This window comes from Vanessa atalanta, chromosome 9 (genome assembly GCF_905147765.1).
Source record: "Vanessa atalanta chromosome 9, ilVanAtal1.2, whole genome shotgun sequence".
NCBI lineage: Eukaryota > Metazoa > Arthropoda > Insecta > Lepidoptera > Nymphalidae > Vanessa > Vanessa atalanta.
Genome location: NC_061879.1, coordinates 10,601,998 through 10,620,255, shown reverse-complemented (window position 1 = coordinate 10,620,255; position 18,258 = coordinate 10,601,998). Strand labels below are relative to the sequence as shown.

The 18,258-nt window shown below is 30.6% G+C and overlaps 1 protein-coding gene across 1 annotated transcript; it reads right to left on the bottom strand.

Annotated features, from left to right (window-relative positions):
• Positions 1–6,877: 6,877 nt before the first annotated feature.
• On the bottom strand, positions 6,878–16,898 carry LOC125066410 (zinc finger protein 99-like). The gene is made up of 8 exons (XM_047674476.1): positions 16,678–16,898; positions 16,346–16,474; positions 15,864–16,197; positions 14,557–14,703; positions 12,298–12,424; positions 10,527–10,748; positions 8,417–8,525; positions 6,878–7,395 (listed from the first exon to the last, which is right to left on the bottom strand). Exons 1-8 carry the CDS (start codon positions 16,816–16,818, stop codon positions 6,922–6,924), a joined length of 1,683 nt encoding a protein of 560 aa, XP_047530432.1. The 5' UTR covers positions 16,819–16,898; the 3' UTR covers positions 6,878–6,921.
• Positions 16,899–18,258: the final 1,360 nt, after the last annotated feature.

Here is an 18,258-nt window from a genome sequence, read left to right as displayed (position 1 = left end):
ATATTTATTTTGTATTTAGTGTAAGCAATTGGCTTCGTCTAAATTGCATGTTATGTACTTATCAGTCGCCTTCATTCTTTATTTAAAAACTTCAATCCGATACGTATTTACTAACCAAACCCTAAATTTTTCTATTTATATATTATTATTGAAAAAAAATAATTGAATTATTTTAGTTTCTGTGTGTTTTTAATAAATAATGTAGATAATTTAATTCGTATGTCATCATTATGTAACTTTCCAAACCTTTTTTTACCTTACCCGATATCTTTAAGCGATAAGGAATTCTTCCTATCTTTGAAGAATATACTTATATATTTTGGTATATAATAGGTGACTCTTTTATTTAAAAATAGCTACGTGGTTGGGCAAAGGTACAATACGAACATAAAAAAGATTATATCATCTGATCTTTCTTTGGAACAGGAACAACAAAGAACAGCTGGTTTACGCAGAACAAGTTACCGAAGTTTTATGACAATCGGAATTTTACTTCAGGAACGCATAGAAAACACACAAAAGTTATTTATTTCTTAAAAATAAGTGTTTTTACTGCTGTTGAATGTTGTATTTTGTTTATTGAAATGAAAACGAATGTATACCCATTAAGGGAGTTACTTGTAAGAGTACAAGTATGTTCAATCGTTAATTTTACTAACAACATTTAAATTACCGCACTGGTTCGAAATATATATGTTTTTTATCGAGAAAATGTTTTATTAACGAGTTTTCAAAGTCCATCAAAATGTTCCCCCAAAACAGATTTTCCCCAACAACAAAAACAGTTCAATTGATTAATGATAATCTGAAATAGACCCCACACCTTGCAGCTATATTAACCAATTACGTTTAGACGTAACCGGATATCATGAACCTTCGTACATAATAAAGTGGATCAGTTAACCGAATTTCAAAATGGAAAAGGAAAGGAATAGGTTTGTGATAAAAAAAAAATTAAAAATTTAATACAATTGCTTTCGAATACCTCAATTAAATTGCCAATATGACGCAATCTTTGAAACACGTAGACCACGTTGGTTTTGGACTCAAACATGATGGTTCGAGTGCCCATTTTGCGAAGAAAAAACAATCTCGTTTTTATATGTACAAAACACAATATATTAAAAATATTACATGTTGGAAGGAAAAAATAATTATAGCATACGGTAAAATGTCGTTTGTTTGACTAAATAGCCAGCAAAAAACCTCTAAAATAAAACGTATTATCTAATTGACAAATTAAATATCGTAAAGCAGGACATCATTTGATTTCCATTAAAAATACTAAAGCAAATCAAATATATACAATGTAAGTATATCCGACTATTAACAACGGAGCGTTGTTGTCGTTTGATCTCCCAATCCTATTAGTGAGAAGGCTTTTTCGTAAACTTACGTCATCAACGTCATCAAAAATTGCTTGTGAATTATTTAAGTGTATAATTATGATCGCTTTAACAAGCAACATGCGATTTCGCCGGTGATAAGGCATTTTAAATTGGTAGTTCTACCAACAAAAAACGTTAAGTGACCTAAAAAATGGTTAAGTTCATTAGGAACATATCTTAGATCCAATAATTGGTGCTAGATTTACGGCGTGGTTTAAATTTTTTGCCGTAATTATGTGTACCTATCACGTGGCATATTTGCTCCTCTCAAATCACTTTTATCGTTTATAAACCCCATTAAATCCACAACAGCGCGATTCTTAAGGCATTTTCTGCCTCGCCCAACCACTCTGTGAAACCAGCTTTCGCCGGCGGTTTTTCCGAACCGATACGACTTGGGAACCTTCAAGAAAAGAGCGTACTTATTCCTTAAAGGCCGGCAACTCACCTGCAACCCCCCTGGTGTTGCAGATGTCCATGGGCGGTGGTAATCACTTTCCATCAGGTGAGCCTCCTGCTAGTTTGCCCCCTATAATATATTTAAAAAAACAATGAATAAATACTATCTCAAAATTGGAGACGATTCGAATTGGATTAGGATTTTATATAAAAATGCATTAGATCAAATTATAGGTATGAAGACATTGTACTTTAGTCTTTACATAATAAATGCTCAAACAATTTCAATTAACATTATAATAGAAGTGTTAGTTTTCCACCTCTTAATTACTTTAAAAAAAGCACTCGGAGAATTTAAAAAGTATTTTTAATTAAACTTAGATGAACGAATTTTAATTTAAAATTTTCATATAACAGTCTCGACGCTATTCGCGACCGATTCCAAATACCAACCCACTAAAATACGTGGAATAAAGTTATTTCAAGGGTGATAAACCGACTTCAAAAGTGGAGGTTCTGCGTTTCTTCCCGTATGTATGTATGGACGAATGTATGCGTGTGTGTTAGTTTGTATGATACAAAAACTACTGATCCAATTTGGATGGGTGGATGGATGGATGATTTCGTTTTTTGTCTTGTTTTAAACTTTACATATAAAGAGGTTGTTCTTTACAAAAACCACTTGATATTGTTATTGTATATGAACAAAGAAATAATTTATTGGAACTGGGATTTTAATGGGGGCTCAATTTTTATTTAACGATCACCACAAGTTTCAAAAATTAAGGCACGTTAATATATTTTTTTAATAATTTTGCAATATTAGTATCTACTGAGATATTTCACGACTAATATTATTTCAGACGTTTATTTTCAGGTTAGGTCTTTAAAAAAATAATTTTAAAACGATAACGATTTACAGTAAACACTTTTAATTAACATATATTTTTATTTTAATAAGAATTTATACAAAGACAAATAAATCAAAATAAGAATATTACAGAACTCACTTCAAAACCATAATAAGCATTCATATTAACGATAGCCGAAAACAATTGAAAAAAAAAAACATATATTTCACCAAAACACATGAATCGTTTTAAATTCATAAATTTCGTGAACATTAAACCACAGTAATCAAACGTGATACCTAACGATGTTGTGTATATGGTACTTATATTACGCAAGGATATCGGTTAGAACAATTATTACGATCATCACTCGGGTGTAATGTCTAAGCGATCGAATTAATTGCTCGGTTTCTGTATAGATACGTCAAAACTGAATTTGTGGTAATATCGGTATAATAGACCATGAATAGGGTTATTTTTGAATAATTTATTGTACAAACTATTAACAAATTTTTACTTTGGGCTTTTTGAAAATCCGTCTGGTTCGATACCATCCACTCATCAGATATTCTACCGTCAAATTATTATTAGTATTATTGTATTGTATATTAAGCATTTAGCATTATAGTTCTGGTTTGAAGGATGAGTGAGCCAGTGTAACTACAAGTACAAGGGACATAACATCTTAGTTCCCAAGCTTAATGGCGCAATGGCGATGAAATGAATGGTTAATATTTTTAGAGCCATTGTCTATGGGCGGTGGAAACCACTTGCCATCAGGTGACGCATATGCTCGTCCAAATACTTATATCACGATTATTTTTTATATTATATTATTTAATTACTTTTAAACAGACCACCGAGGGTATTTGGTTAAAGGCCATATGTATGTGTTTTATCATGTGTTTTTTTTCTATGTTTAACTACTAATTCCACTGTGTATTAACAAATTCCATGGCATAGATAATTTTACCTAGCCTTCTGAAATATTCTCAAATATGCTAAGCTAATCAGAGATAATGAGATTTAGACATAGACAATTTTAATACTTCTTACTAATTGTTGTATTCCTTACAGTTCGTTAGTTCATCTCTCAGGATAGTCGCTGTAATGTTCACATATAAGATCGATTCTGCGCGCCAAGTTATATATCATTTATTTTCCCGCGCTTTGCGATATGTGTCACTCTAGGTGACAGATGCATAAACACATAGATAATATATATTCATACAAAATATTAAGCTAGTATTCATTGATATTATATTATAGATCTGTACACACTATGGCCGAGCTCACTACTGTTATAATTTATTGTAATATTAGAAAATGTATTATTGTTTAAACAACATAAAAACATCACTATGTATTCAATTATAATGAATAAGTTAGTGCTAAGCATTAGTGTCAGAATATTATGGAGGTAATGTTGTCTTAGATTTTCGCGATTATTACACATTGAAATAAAACTAGTTTTTAACGGATTTAATCGCGTATATTAATTATTTTAACATCCCGACGTTTCGAGCACTTTGCAGTGTTCGTGGTCACGGGCAGACTGCCCGTGACCACGCAGCAATATTATGGAGGATGGAGCAATTTTATTTCAATATTATGGAGGTATCATCTTGAAATAGGTGAACTGAAAATTAAATAGAGAAAATTTCGAATTCTTTAGAATTGCATACATAAATCTTAAAATAAACAGATTTCTAATAGTTTTCTACCTTTTTATTATTATATTAAAGTCTCCAAAGGAGCTGTCTGGTATATATTTGATAGAATCGAAGTATAAATGATAGAGATGGTTTTTTCAGTAAAAGTCCATCAAATTTTAATTTGTAATTATTACACTATAGGTATTCAAATATTATTCTGAAGAGCTGTTTTATTTAATGGCAACAATTCTGTAAACCTAAATAAATAAATGTGTTTGTGTACCTTACCTAAAAATAAAATATGTTGTAGCAGTAATATACCGCTGCATTGCCGGAGAACAGGTAAATGGTCTTTTAATTTCAAGTCAGTATCTTAATTATAGTTTATAGCGTGCCTTGAAATAATTAGTCAGTTAGGGTATTGCCTTTTATACATACACGCCTATTTTTATCCATCAAATATATGTACTGAACATGTCCAGTCTGAAGTGTAACTTATTTGCGTAAAAACGCCACAATGAACGTTGCGGTTAAATTCGACCTTGAAATTTGTCATACCGCCAAAATATTGCCACTCCAAATAATTTCCTTGCAATAAACGTGCTGTACGAAATATAGCTTAAGAGAACCTACTTGAATATTACATAACGAAACTAAATTAATGTTTCTTGTAATAAATTTATGGCAAAATGTCAATATCTATCTATCCCATACTTAAATTTTTTAATAGACGTTAATAATTTATATTATAATATAGGAAAGTACAATAAATGGGGTGAATTAAGTAAATTTTCACGGCAATAATGAGCATAAATCAAATTTGCTAACATACATGTGTAAGTTGTTAATTTAAGTTAGAAAATAATGCGGGAAACTTGGTGACCTGATGGTAAGTGGTCACTACCACCCATAGACAATGGCGCTGTAAGAAATATTAACCATTCCTTACATCACCAATGTGCCACCAACCTCGGGAGCTAAGATGTTAACTATAAATAATAATATTAATTTTAACTAATAATTATTTTTATTAGTTAAAGTTAATATAAATAAATGAAATAGTAGACTTTTAGCTAGGATACAAATGATCTTAGAGTAAAAATAGAACAATAAATTGTATGATTGCTAAGAAATAAGACTCGAAAGTTGTCTACCATTACGGAGGTGTAAAATGAAATATAACTCCAATTTGTTTTAAATGTGCGATGAGCGACTCTTGTTCAGAAAATATTTGCTGGATGTTGAATAAGTTGTTAAACATTTATTCATCTATAAATATACTTCAAAATATAACCAAGGTTTTTAATGATAATATCTGCGGACGATCTACTTTATGACTTTTATTAAATTGTTTGCTTCAAAGAGAACTCAAAACATATTAAATAATTGCACCGAAATATCACCTTTTGAAGCAATATTATTTCAAAAAAAAATCCATGATAGTCAAATAAATTTATACTAATTCATATCAGTGCCGAAAACAAATATTATTATTGTTTTTAATAAACATCGATCTGACAAATTGGTCACACTGCCTTGAATTGAAGAGCAAAATCTATCCTCGTTTTTTCGTCGTCGTTCAAATATTACGATACCCATTTCTTCAAATTGCTCATTAGTAAAAGTTCTATGTTTTTCTTCGCTGGCATTTATTTTTATATCCGTTCTGTTATGCGGTATAAGCAAAAAGTAGGATTTCATTAATGGAATATCGTATCGAACTTGACTAAAATGTACGTTACAAAGTAATTTCTAAACGAGCAGCCTCCAGAGTGCCTAGGGCATTGCCTCCGGTCGAGCAAAGATTGTCGCACAGGGAAGGTTTAATTGGGAAAATGTTTGGAAGAAATAGTCACGCATACCGACATCTATCCCCATAAACTAAGCACTCTTTTAACGAAACATAACATTAAAATAGGATATATGCGTAATCAACTACAAAGCCAGCTTAATTATGTGGGAGGTCACTGGATAAGTACTTAGATATTGAATCACTTACTAAATAAAACACGAAACACCTCTAATTTTCTTTATCAAAAGTGATGTTTTTAGGAAACACATCAATTAAACACTTTGGTACTTTTATCTCTTAATGAAACTAATTTGAAAATTTTATAAATCATACGGCTCTTTTAATATTATCGTTGGCTCCAACTAAGTGACGTAATTAATTTAGACTAATGTTGTTCAATTAGGAATTTTGTCGTCTGAGAGATGAAAAATTTTGTGGTTCAAATAAAATACTTGTTATAAATAATATTAATAAACTTTTTCTAAAGACATATTTGATGTTTTGTTTTAAATTCGCTTATTTCTTAATTCAGGAGAAGATTAGAGCAATAAATTAGGATTTAAAAAAATGGTCGTTTTATTAAATAAGATTACGAATTGTAATCATAAACAAATCGATTAATGAAAGTTTTAACTTTAGACTTACGACTGAAAATATAATTCAGTACATGTATTAATACATTAAGTATATAAATAAATACAAATGTATATGGGATATTGTTAGAAACGAAAAATAAAATAAACTACGCATTTAAAATGAATTTATTTAATCATTTCTTACCATATTATTCAACAATATTCATACAAAAACTGACATTTAAAAATATGAACACGCATCTAGTTTTCCGGTTCTGCACCGTGAGTGCTTTTGTGTTGCGTTGCGTGTTCCAACAAAGTCTTCTTTTGATGAAAAGATCGTTCGCAGTGCACACATTTATACGCTCGGACACCCGTGTGAACGCTGCGGTGTCTCCTCAACTGCGTCGACGTTGGAAAACCTTTGCCACAATCAACACATTTATGGGGCATAAAACCCGTGTGGCTTCGCATGTGTAGATTCAACTGCCCTTTGGCTTTATATCTCGACCCGCAAACTTCACAAGTATGAGGCCTCTCGCCGGTGTGCCAGAACATATGTTTTTTTAATACTTTCTGCGATACAAAAGTCTTGGAGCACACTTCACATGTGAATGGTTTGTCTTTTGCGAGATTCCTTAAATGAAGATCTAACTTCGTCTGACTTTTGTAAGTTTTATCGCAATGGTTACATTTCACTGGATGAATTACGGTATGTAAATTCTTTATATGGTCCTAAAAATAGATATAGCGTGAATAATCGATTTTACGTATCATTAATATTTAAGAGCTGAGCCAACATGGCCAATTGGGAACACATAAATCTTAACCGAAAAATGCGGCTTGAACCCCGTGAGTAGTTTTGAATTTTCGGTACTCAAACTGTGTTTATAATTCATCTCACTCATGGCGTTGAAGGAAAACATCATAAGGAAATCTGAATACATCAGGTCTTATCTGAGCGAGGCCTTATCCCAATAGTGGGACATTTCCAGATTGTTACTTATTTATTAGAACATGAGAATAGTATTACTTATAAATAAAACAATATTTATTTTCCATGCCAATAAATGCCATTGTAAATGCCAATAAATTAAAGAACAATATACCGAACACGAAACGCTAATTAATAAGTTTATAGCTTCAATAATTGTATCAATTAAATCCATTTTATATCTAAATGTAGAGGAAGGTTTTAAATTGATTCGGTATGAACTCGATTAACACCGACCCGTTAAAGTAAATTACTCCAACAGCAAGCCCATTTATCAATGGTTTTACAACAACCATAGCTACATCAATCAAGAAAGATTTTGAACAACGTGAAAGACAGACATTAAAATATATTTTTACGATAGAATGCAATGATAGAAGTATCATTTTATAATATGTCATCTGATGGTAAGTGGTAACCCCCCATAGACATTGGCAATTCGTAAGAAATATTAACCAGCATTCACATCTCGAATGCGCCACCAACCTTTCGAAATAAAAGGTTATGTCCTTTATCGCCTACCCTTAAACCGGAACACAAGAATGCTAAGTAATTCTGTCTACTAAAAATTCGGCTTGCACCAATATTTAATAAAAAAAAAATCGTCGTAACAAAATAAAACAGTAAGTCAACATTCAAAGGCATTATTTTAAACCACATTCTAAAACCACAAGATAAACGAGAGCTAAAATAATAAATGCCTGCTTTGAACAATAAAATATTGAGTTGAGGAAAACCACTTAAAATAAAAATGGAACGTACCTTTAAACCGGACATTCTCCTGAAACCTTTCCCACATGTTTCGCAAACGAATAGCCTCACATCCGTGTGGTAAATTAGATGTGATTTGATTTCATTTTTGTATAAAAATCTGCGAACAAGAATTTTGGCGGTGTGCTCTAAATTCAATAATATCAAAGCTGGAGATAAAGTAGGTCATGACCTATCAGAATTAATTAGGTATTAAGGTCGATCGTAGACTCTGATATGATTAGAGTTACCTGTTAATTATTTTAGAGGATAATATTCTTACTTAAGTCAAAATGTTAACCATATTGAGTAATTTTAAAGCAAAGCAACGATTCAATTACGACATACATATTTTCAAAATTAATGTTTACTATTTTTTTTTTTTTAATACAGTTATAAAATCTTATCTTAATTAAAGATTATTTATTAACACCATAAACATTTTGGTAGTGTTAAAAAAGGTGATTTTTGAAAATGTTTAATAAATATGAATTCCACATTTTGAGAAAGACGCTTCAATTTTAAATAGAAAAATCTTAAAAGATTGGCTGAAAAAATATTATGGCAACACTGCTCCTTCACGTAGATACGAACGAACTAAACCTACGAACGGTTACCGAATGACGTTGCGGTCGTAAGAGCATGAGTGATGTTGAACGCCCAGAACATCCGAATGATATCATAACAGACGAAGTACTAATAAAATTTACGATTTAGTTTCGCAGTAATAACCACGGAATATGTGAGAAATATTCAATAAAATCTCAAACAATATTTGATAGACTTTGAGGGGAATTTGGGTAACACAAAAATATATGCATAGATAACATTTCGTTTGCTTTTCATTCATTACTAAACAGTCGTATTTTTGTCGTAATATACAAGCAGTCTCGAGGTGACTATAAATTGCACAGCAAAATGTGTCCAAAGGAGGCAAAGTTTGGATGAAAAAAAGTATTGGTAAGAGTAATTTTAAGGGCATATAATATATTATTTAAAATATCATACCATTTTATATTTTTTTTACGGTATAGTTTGGCGGACGAGCATATAGGCCAGAGACAATGGCACTGTAAGAAATATTAACCAATTCTTACACCGCCAATGAGCCACCAACTTTGGGAACTAAGATGTTATGTCCCTTGTGCCTTAGTTACACTGGCTCACTGACCCTTCAAACTGGAACAAAACAATACTAAAAACTGTTGTTTGGCGGTAGAATATCTGATGAGTGGGTATTACCTATCCAGACGGTCTTGCACAAAGCCCTACCACTTAATAATAATAATAATATAAATTAGTTTCGTTTTATAATTTCTGTATTTCCAAATAAGAAAACTCACCACTGTTTTACGTATCAAACATCTAGGAACCAACCCAATTTTTCATATTCATAGTTTTTTTGGACCGTATAGTTCTTATGAATTGTACAGTGTAGTGTTTATGACATAAATTATTTACGACTTATTTTCTCCCCAACAATTTTTCTCAATTGATCATCTTGTAACGTGCAACTTAGGTAAATTACCCACGAATATTCGTTTAGACTTTACTACGTAGTAGATAAGGTTCAGAATTGATGTGAAGAGATGTAAATTATATTTTTATCCCGTCAAAACCAGAGTGAAGCGATATAACCGTATATAATGCTGTATTCGTTGAAAACATTTGAGTTAATGATGGACTTCCTTCATGTAAAAAATCAAACGAAAATACCCGTTTTTATTGTAAATGGGTAAGCAAAAAATAGTTATTTAATAGTATTTTAGAAACTGGAGAGATGCCGATCAAATGAAAAGACTCTAACTCATTTTTATAACTCTAACTCATTTTTTTATATGAGGACAGGCGGACGGACAATAAGCCACCTGATGGTAAGTGGTCACCACCACTAAAAGATATTAACACTGTAAGAAGTACCCTCACCTCACCATCAACCTTCGCAACTAAGATGTGTTATGTCCCTTTTGTCTGAAGTTAGACTAGCTCACCATGGGTAGATCCATGGTAGTTCCTAGAGTCGGGCTACTAATAGCTCTACTGAATATAAGTTTTAACTTAGAATTGCAAGAGGTTTCTATAAATGAGAATATAGATACAACCAATCGACACAGTTACTTACTTCCTTCCGCAGTGGTCGCAAATAAACAAACTATTTTCGTTGTGTAGTCGTTCGTGTTTCCTCCAAGTATTGAATTTTCTAAAAGTTTTATTGCATATAGAACAAAGACCACCCGCTTTTTGTAAATGTACCGATCTGAAATGAAACTGAAGGGATGGAACCGAAGCCTTCTTCTTTTTACAAGCATGACAGAATAATTTCATTTTGGGTGAGTGTTCAAAACTGAAAATAAAAATTCGTGTAATAAAGTTATTCACAACAATTGAATACATAAGAAGAAATATTGTAACTTATTAAAACAAACAATAAGGAAACATTATTTAATCTTTTGTTATTCGATGTATAATTTAGTCTTAATTTTTGGAATCAACAAGCTCCACCTGGTTCGAATATTGATTTAACAATAACAGCTATACATAAATAGATTATTTAAGAATAAACTAAATGGTCAATGTAGTTTGGGACCAATCATAATTATTCATATGTTTTGGTACGATGGGAAGTCCAATAAGGACGCGGACAGAAAGGGTTAAGAATCGATGTCAATAAAATAAAATGACAAAACTACTTTCAATTATACTTTGTACATTGGGAGAATAGCTTTTGTAATCCTTCAATTTATTTTTGTCTTTGCTTTCAGATTTTGTTGAATAGACCGTTGGATCCATTTTGAACCGAAAAAAATAATTGAAAAAATGTATACATTTAAAAAAAAAATACACAGATACATTTGGATAAAAGAGCGGTTCGAACCCGTATTTGTGTAAAGCAACCAATGCAACTCTTGAGAATCGTGGTTTTGTCTTGCTAAAAGCAACACTCCTTTAATAAATAGTCCTCGTTTACTTGCCTTGTTAAAATGATTTAAGTCTCGCTAATATAGAAACGTATTACTACGTACTACTACGGATCATTGATGTTAGCTTTTCTTTATAATCATTTAATAAAATATTTACATGACCTAAAAATCTTTTCTGCCGATTTCAATAACTTAACTTCTTATTTAGTGGTATTAAACCACATGTCTGTGCATGGACGTTTGCTTTGACAATGGCCCAAACTAATGAACATGGGTTTATCACTTTAGGCTGAGATAAGATATGAATCTCGCCCTAGTCATATTTCACGCCAAAATCGTAGACAAATAACGTCAAAAATTCAAAACTTAATATATGATTTAAATGAATTCCAAATTAAATGGTACCTTTTTCACCAAGTCCTTTCTCTCCATTTTGCGAACTTTTGACCTCCCCTCGTAAAATTATAATTAACTTATTTTGTAAATTATTACCCTTAACATGAAAAAAAGAACTATTTTGAATTAAGAAAAAAAATTCAAGAACATAGAATACGAATCGTTCAAGTTCATTTAAACTATTAAATAAATATTTACATTATTACATGATTTAAGAAAAATATAAAATGATTCTGAAATCGTGTGGATATGTAGCGAAATATTTATTTACAATACCTACAAATTACTATTTCCCAACACTTCGACCAACTTGAACATGTTTTACAGCAAATCCTTTTTTAAATCCAGTAAGTACTTTTTGCATAATCTACGTTGAGCGGAATGCAAAATAAAAATGGTAATTTTATCGCTGTTGGTTCGACGAACAAAATGTGTAAGATATTTCTATATCTAGAAACTGAAGTATTCAGTGATTTTATTTTGGTAGGCATCACACGTGACTTTAGCTATACACTATTAATTTTATTCAAAACGATCACATTGACATATAACTATTAAAAATCTAACATACTATACCTATGTGTTATCATATCTGCAAAATCTCGGCCACAATAATTGCACAATTGACATTGTAAATCATTGTTTGACCAATGATCATCCATGTGTTTCGCGATGTCACAGGTAAAGGGCGTATTGCATAAACCTAAAACATTACCATGAATATTATTGACTATGTGTTACATATACCTGTGATGACTCAACTGCCCTCTTCATCCTGAAAGGACTGCTCATGGCAACGCTATTAGAGATTGTAGAGACCTTATTTCTTTAAAAATAGAGGCATCCGTTAAAATCAGTCCGACTCAAGCCTGGGCCATGACGACGCAGAGCTTAACAGATTTAGAGATACAAGCCACTTGCCGCGCGAGTAAAACGCACGAATGAGCAATAAAAGATCAAAACGTCCAAAAATAAATTCCAAAATGTATATATGAAAATCTGTGAGGTAAGAAATAATAATTTACCAACTATTCACTTCAAAACGAATGAGAAAAAGCAAAAAAAGAAGAGTATGATGAAAAAGCAAGTGTTTGAGAGTCATTAAAATTTATTTTTAATCAATATGTTAACATAATTTTTAGTCCAGTTTTGCCATAATTAAATGCCTACTAATGTTGTTCTAGGCAAAGTTAGTCCGCTTTTGGACAAAGTTCGACCAAGTTGTTTTTTTTTTCAAACCAGCAAAACACAAACACAAAACACAAAAAAAATGTACAACAATTTCTGATGTTCGTGTACTTATTAATATTGTTAAAAGCAAAAAGAGGTTTTACCCGGCATTATCCTGTCAACGAATAAAAAAAATACCGCTGTCACGCCACTATGGTTTTTCTTTGTGAATTAGTACCTTTTATATCTATAATACTTTTATTTAAATAAAATCGTTTGGGTTTTTTATTTTTTATGTAAAAATATAATCTTCTCTACTATATTATAATTTATTTAGCTCAGCTGATTATTATGTGTGTAGTGTACAGAGATCTATAATAATATATTCATTAGCATTAGATTTATATTTTATATAAATATATATTATCTGTGTATTTATGCATCTGTCATCTCGAGTGACACACATCGCAAAAGCGCGGGAAAAGAGGATATACAAAATGGGCGCGCGGTGAAGACGGTGTGTGTGCACAGCGAGCTGATATTTAAATATAATATGTATTTATTTTATTTTATTTTATTGGTAGATCGACTTTACATGTGAACATTACAATGTGATTATTGATTACAGCGGTCGTTCGCATTGGGCTTAAACTTTACGTAGATTGAACAAAATATATGTTCAACTTCTCCTAGCTCATGAGCTAGGAAAGGCTTCCCAGAAGTTGTGGAATTACGACTGCAAAAGCCTGCAAATGTTTCATAGCTAAGCGAAGGCCTACACAGTCTTATAGGAAGAGTTTTGGAGCTAATTGCACTACACTCATATGGTGGTTGGTGAATAAACATTTGGCAGAATTTCATTGACACATGTTTATTTCATGTTTGGTTTACTCAAGAAATTATCCTTTAACGCCGAGATCAAGGTGAATTATATACCCAAACTAAGCACATGCTTGCTTAGGTTTGAACCCACAATTTTCAGATTTCAAAACAGGTGTTTTACTGAATTTTTCACTTTATCAGCAGTTTTTTTAATAAGCACTTTATCACAGCAACTCATTATATATTTACGAACATCGTGAGAAACTGCATGAATCGCAAAAAATATGGAGGCATTTATTTATAGCTACACGTAAAAGAAGATTGGAAAAATTGGTCAGAGTATTATACTTTCATGACGCATGAGAAAAAAAAATGTAACGGAAAAATATACGACGTGTGAAAATTTTTAATAACTATATATTTTATAGAAAACATAATCGGTATCTATAACATAAGTTTTTATTATTACGAGAAAAACTTTCAAAATTCCATGGGTATGGTATGGGCGTATACGTTGAGTGAGATTCTTACACACTAAAACCTCTGCAATGCCGTCCTCTACAAAGATAAAAGATGTTACGGGATCATCCTCATATAAAACACTCCAGGCCCCTCCAAAACTATACTTCGAACAGTAATACTTAGTATTACTAAATCCAAGAGGGAAGAATACTTAGTAAATATGACATTTAACAAACAGCCAGTTTACCAGATTCCGTAAGAGGCAGTAATTTTACATTGTCAGATGTTTTGTGATGGTCAGATGTCAGATAACTTGTATTCAGATATAACCGCGATGAGTATAAATTAAAATATATAATATATGAATGTGTCAAAACTTACCACACGTGGTCAATGATATTTGTTTCGTTTTAGTTTTAGAATCTTCTAATTTTGTTGCTTTATTTTTATCGACTTCTATACTTATACTTTTGATATCTTTTTTATAACATAGATTCATCATATGTGTCACTAGCCATTTGTGATTCCCTAAAAATTACTTTACTATTAATTACAACACCTTACACCACCCACAACAACAAGATTAACTAGACTGTCCACTCATAAATTTGCATTCCATAGCAAATTCTACTATTAAACAAAACAATACTAAAATAATTTTAATGGTGTTGCTAACGGTACTAAAAGGCGTTGTGACGTCATAGTTGACGTCATTCGGCAGTTCCTTAAGGTCTTATTGAACATACATATATACAATATAATAAGCATGCACTTATAATAAAGTATCTACTAAGTTCTACAGTGTATGTGTTAAAAATATGTTAAAATTTATCTGAATGTATTTTAGAATATGTTATGTAAACAAATTGTTTGTTTACATAACTCCTATTTACAAAAAAAAAATACAAAAAAAAAAAAAACACATTACTAAATATTATAATATTGAGAGTTGATGTAAAATTGTAATTATTAAATAAAAAAATAGAACATTGTTGTGTTATTGATAATTCATATTCTATTTTAAAGGTTATGTGACATATTTTACTTTTATCTTATATAGATGCTTTTCATTGGAATATTTAATCATATAATACAACCTATGACAGATCCCATGGACCATTAAATCTTTTTTAATTAAAAAGTCCTTAAACCTCTTAATAGACGGTAACATGTTTACTCATATTCAATGAAACTTTTTAAATACAACTGTAATGAACAAGACATTCGTAGATAATTTCGAAATATCGAGCTCCAACAAATAAAAATAAAAAACATGGTAAATATCCCGTTTTAAATACTGTTAGTAATAAAAAATAACCATGTTAATTTAAAATCTTATATAACTGTAATGAGTATCAAAACTATTTATTATCTATGAACCGGGTGGAACTGTTTTACAATTCAGTGGGAAGATTATAGCCATATATAAATTTATAAAAAACAGAACTTTATAAAAGCAAAAACTATAAGTTTTTTTTAAATTAGGTTTATTTGTTTTGGCATACATTTATTAAACCATTTTAACAAATACTGCTGTACTACTTTATGGAATAGAGTGTCACAGGATAGATACACAGGGTCGTAAACCCTACAGAGGCTCACACAAAAAATCATCATAATCGAATTCAGTGAGATACACAAATAAGAATTATAATATATATATATATATAAAAGATAATATAACTTACTGTATTCCTTCTTACATTTCTCACATTGGTATCTTTTTGGTATTTTGTTCAAAATATCATTACTGTCTATGTGAAATAAGTTTTCATTCAATTCTAAATTTCCTTTTTCATCATTTATATAATTTTCAACATTTGTTCTTTGGTCATTATTATTATCATTTTCAACTAGAGTCTTAGCATTATTCATGTTAGTTATAATATTTATACCATTTATATCATGTTTAGTATTTTTGTTGTCATGCTCAAATTGTCCATTAAAATGTTTTTCTTCGTGAAATATATTTTCTGAATTCTCGCATTTTATAACTTCTTCTTTTACAACTACATTGTATTTCTAAAACAGTCATTGCTATTTGTACTCCACTAAAATAATGAATAACGCCCATACAGACTTTTCATATTTTCTTGTTAAAGTTCTCACCATACCTACCAACCTTAAGCACCATATAAATAACACCGATTATTATTTAATTCAAACTTACCTGAACATCTTCATTCAATGATTTCCAATGTTCTTCGGATTCCAGACATTTTTGTTTAAATTTTACATAATTGTTTATATTATCTGCGCACTTAAAACATAACCTTTTTGGTGGACATTGGATGTTAATCTACAAATTACATTAATTATATTTATCACAATCTCCGTTTTAGTGAAGGTATTTATTATTGTAAACTATAAAACAAATTTTACTATCCAACAAGTATCTCTTTCATTACTGATTTTTGAATTGAATATTGAAAGAATATTGTAGTCTATAAATAAAAATAATGTTCTAGAAGTTTGTATAGTTTTAAAATGAATAATACTTACAGATATACCAACACAATATTCAAACCACTGTAGTATTTTTTGATCTTTAGTAAGATCTATACCTCCAATTGAGTCATTATCCAAGCATATACGACATGAGTCAGCACAAATTGATGGTTTGTGATCAAATAATATCGACATTTTTTTATTTTTTTACATAAATATTTTAAATTTCAATATTATTAATGTATGTATGTAAACAAACTTTTATCATTCGCAGTTTTAAAGTCGTTGTCAAATGTCAATTAACAACTTCGGTGCTGTCATTTATATACGTCACTGAGTTCATACAAATCGTTACAGATTATATTAGAAACAATGTTGTAAGTCGCTAACGACATAAAGTACTTAATACTTAATAGGTACTACGATTGTATGCTATTATATTCATTACAAAGTGTGCCATCTTTTAATTTATTAAGCATTATTTAATAATACTAATAATAACAAGCGCTTATTTCAAGTACCTCATCACCATCATGATCAGCCTGTGTTATTCCACTGCTGGACGTAGACCTCCCCCAAGGCGCGCCACTGAGCCCGATCTTCATTCCTTCTCATCCATGTTCTACCGGCCACCTTCTGTATATCGTCGCTTCGTCGTGCCTCAGGGCGTCCTACACTACGCTTGCCGATTCAAGTACCTACTAAATTGATATTATGGAAGACAGATAGATAATTTTAAGATATATAATTTTATTTTTTGGAGGAAGTGTGACTTTATTTTTAAGTATAATTATGTTTACTATATGTTTTATTTTTGTTTGTAAAATATAACATAATATTATCCCTAAATTGGTTTTCAACCTCAATCTTTACCACTTAAAATATTTAACACTTGACTATTTATAAAATTTAAAAAATAAATCTGTAAGTACAGAATGATTGTAAAATAAAATGAACAAAAGTATTATATTGCTACCGTAAGTATCACAAAAACAAACACTATTTTTGTATATTTATTTTTCATTTAAGATGTAGTTTTCCGATATTTGCTATATAATTAATATTCATTAACAAACACTTAGCAATAAAATATTTATTCATAATATTTTTATTTCGTACGGCTCTATGCAAGTCAGTCTGGCTTGCATAACCATATTGGGTTAATATTTTTTACAGTTCCAATGTCTATTAGTTGTTACTACTTAGCAAACAAGCATCAAACGGCCGCTTTGCCAATCTGCTTAATTAAACCTAATATGAAATTCAAAAAGATAGTGATTGATCCGTTACAGTATAATTTCTGGAGACTTTTAGCAAAAAGATATATTCTCCTGATTTAATATTACACTTATTTTATGGGTAGGTACTAAGTGACCTAGGTAGAACTTACGTTCTTATTTGGAAATGCCGCATTTTTGCAGTAATATTTACACAAAATTGGCGAACCCCTAACACAAAAGTTTTAATAATGTACTTACCTATATCTTTATTTGACAGTCTATTTATAGTCAACGCTTCTGACGCCGAATGTTCCTATCATAATATAATATAACACTTGCATGTCATGGTTAAACGGTGTTACATAATTATTATTATTTTACTAATATATCACAATCAATGATATAAAGCATTTAT

Coding starts and splice junctions, on each gene's coding strand:
- LOC125066410 (XM_047674476.1), bottom strand. CDS start 16,818: ATGTCGATATTATTTGATCACAAACCATCAATTTGTGCTGACTCATGT. Junction 14,704..15,863: donor GAAATGTAAGAAGGAATACA/GTAAGTTATATT, acceptor AGTAATTTTTAG/GGAATCACAAATGGCTAGTG. Junction 8,526..10,526: donor TGCGACCACTGCGGAAGGAA/GTAAGTAACTGT, acceptor TCTTGTTCGCAG/ATTTTTATACAAAAATGAAA.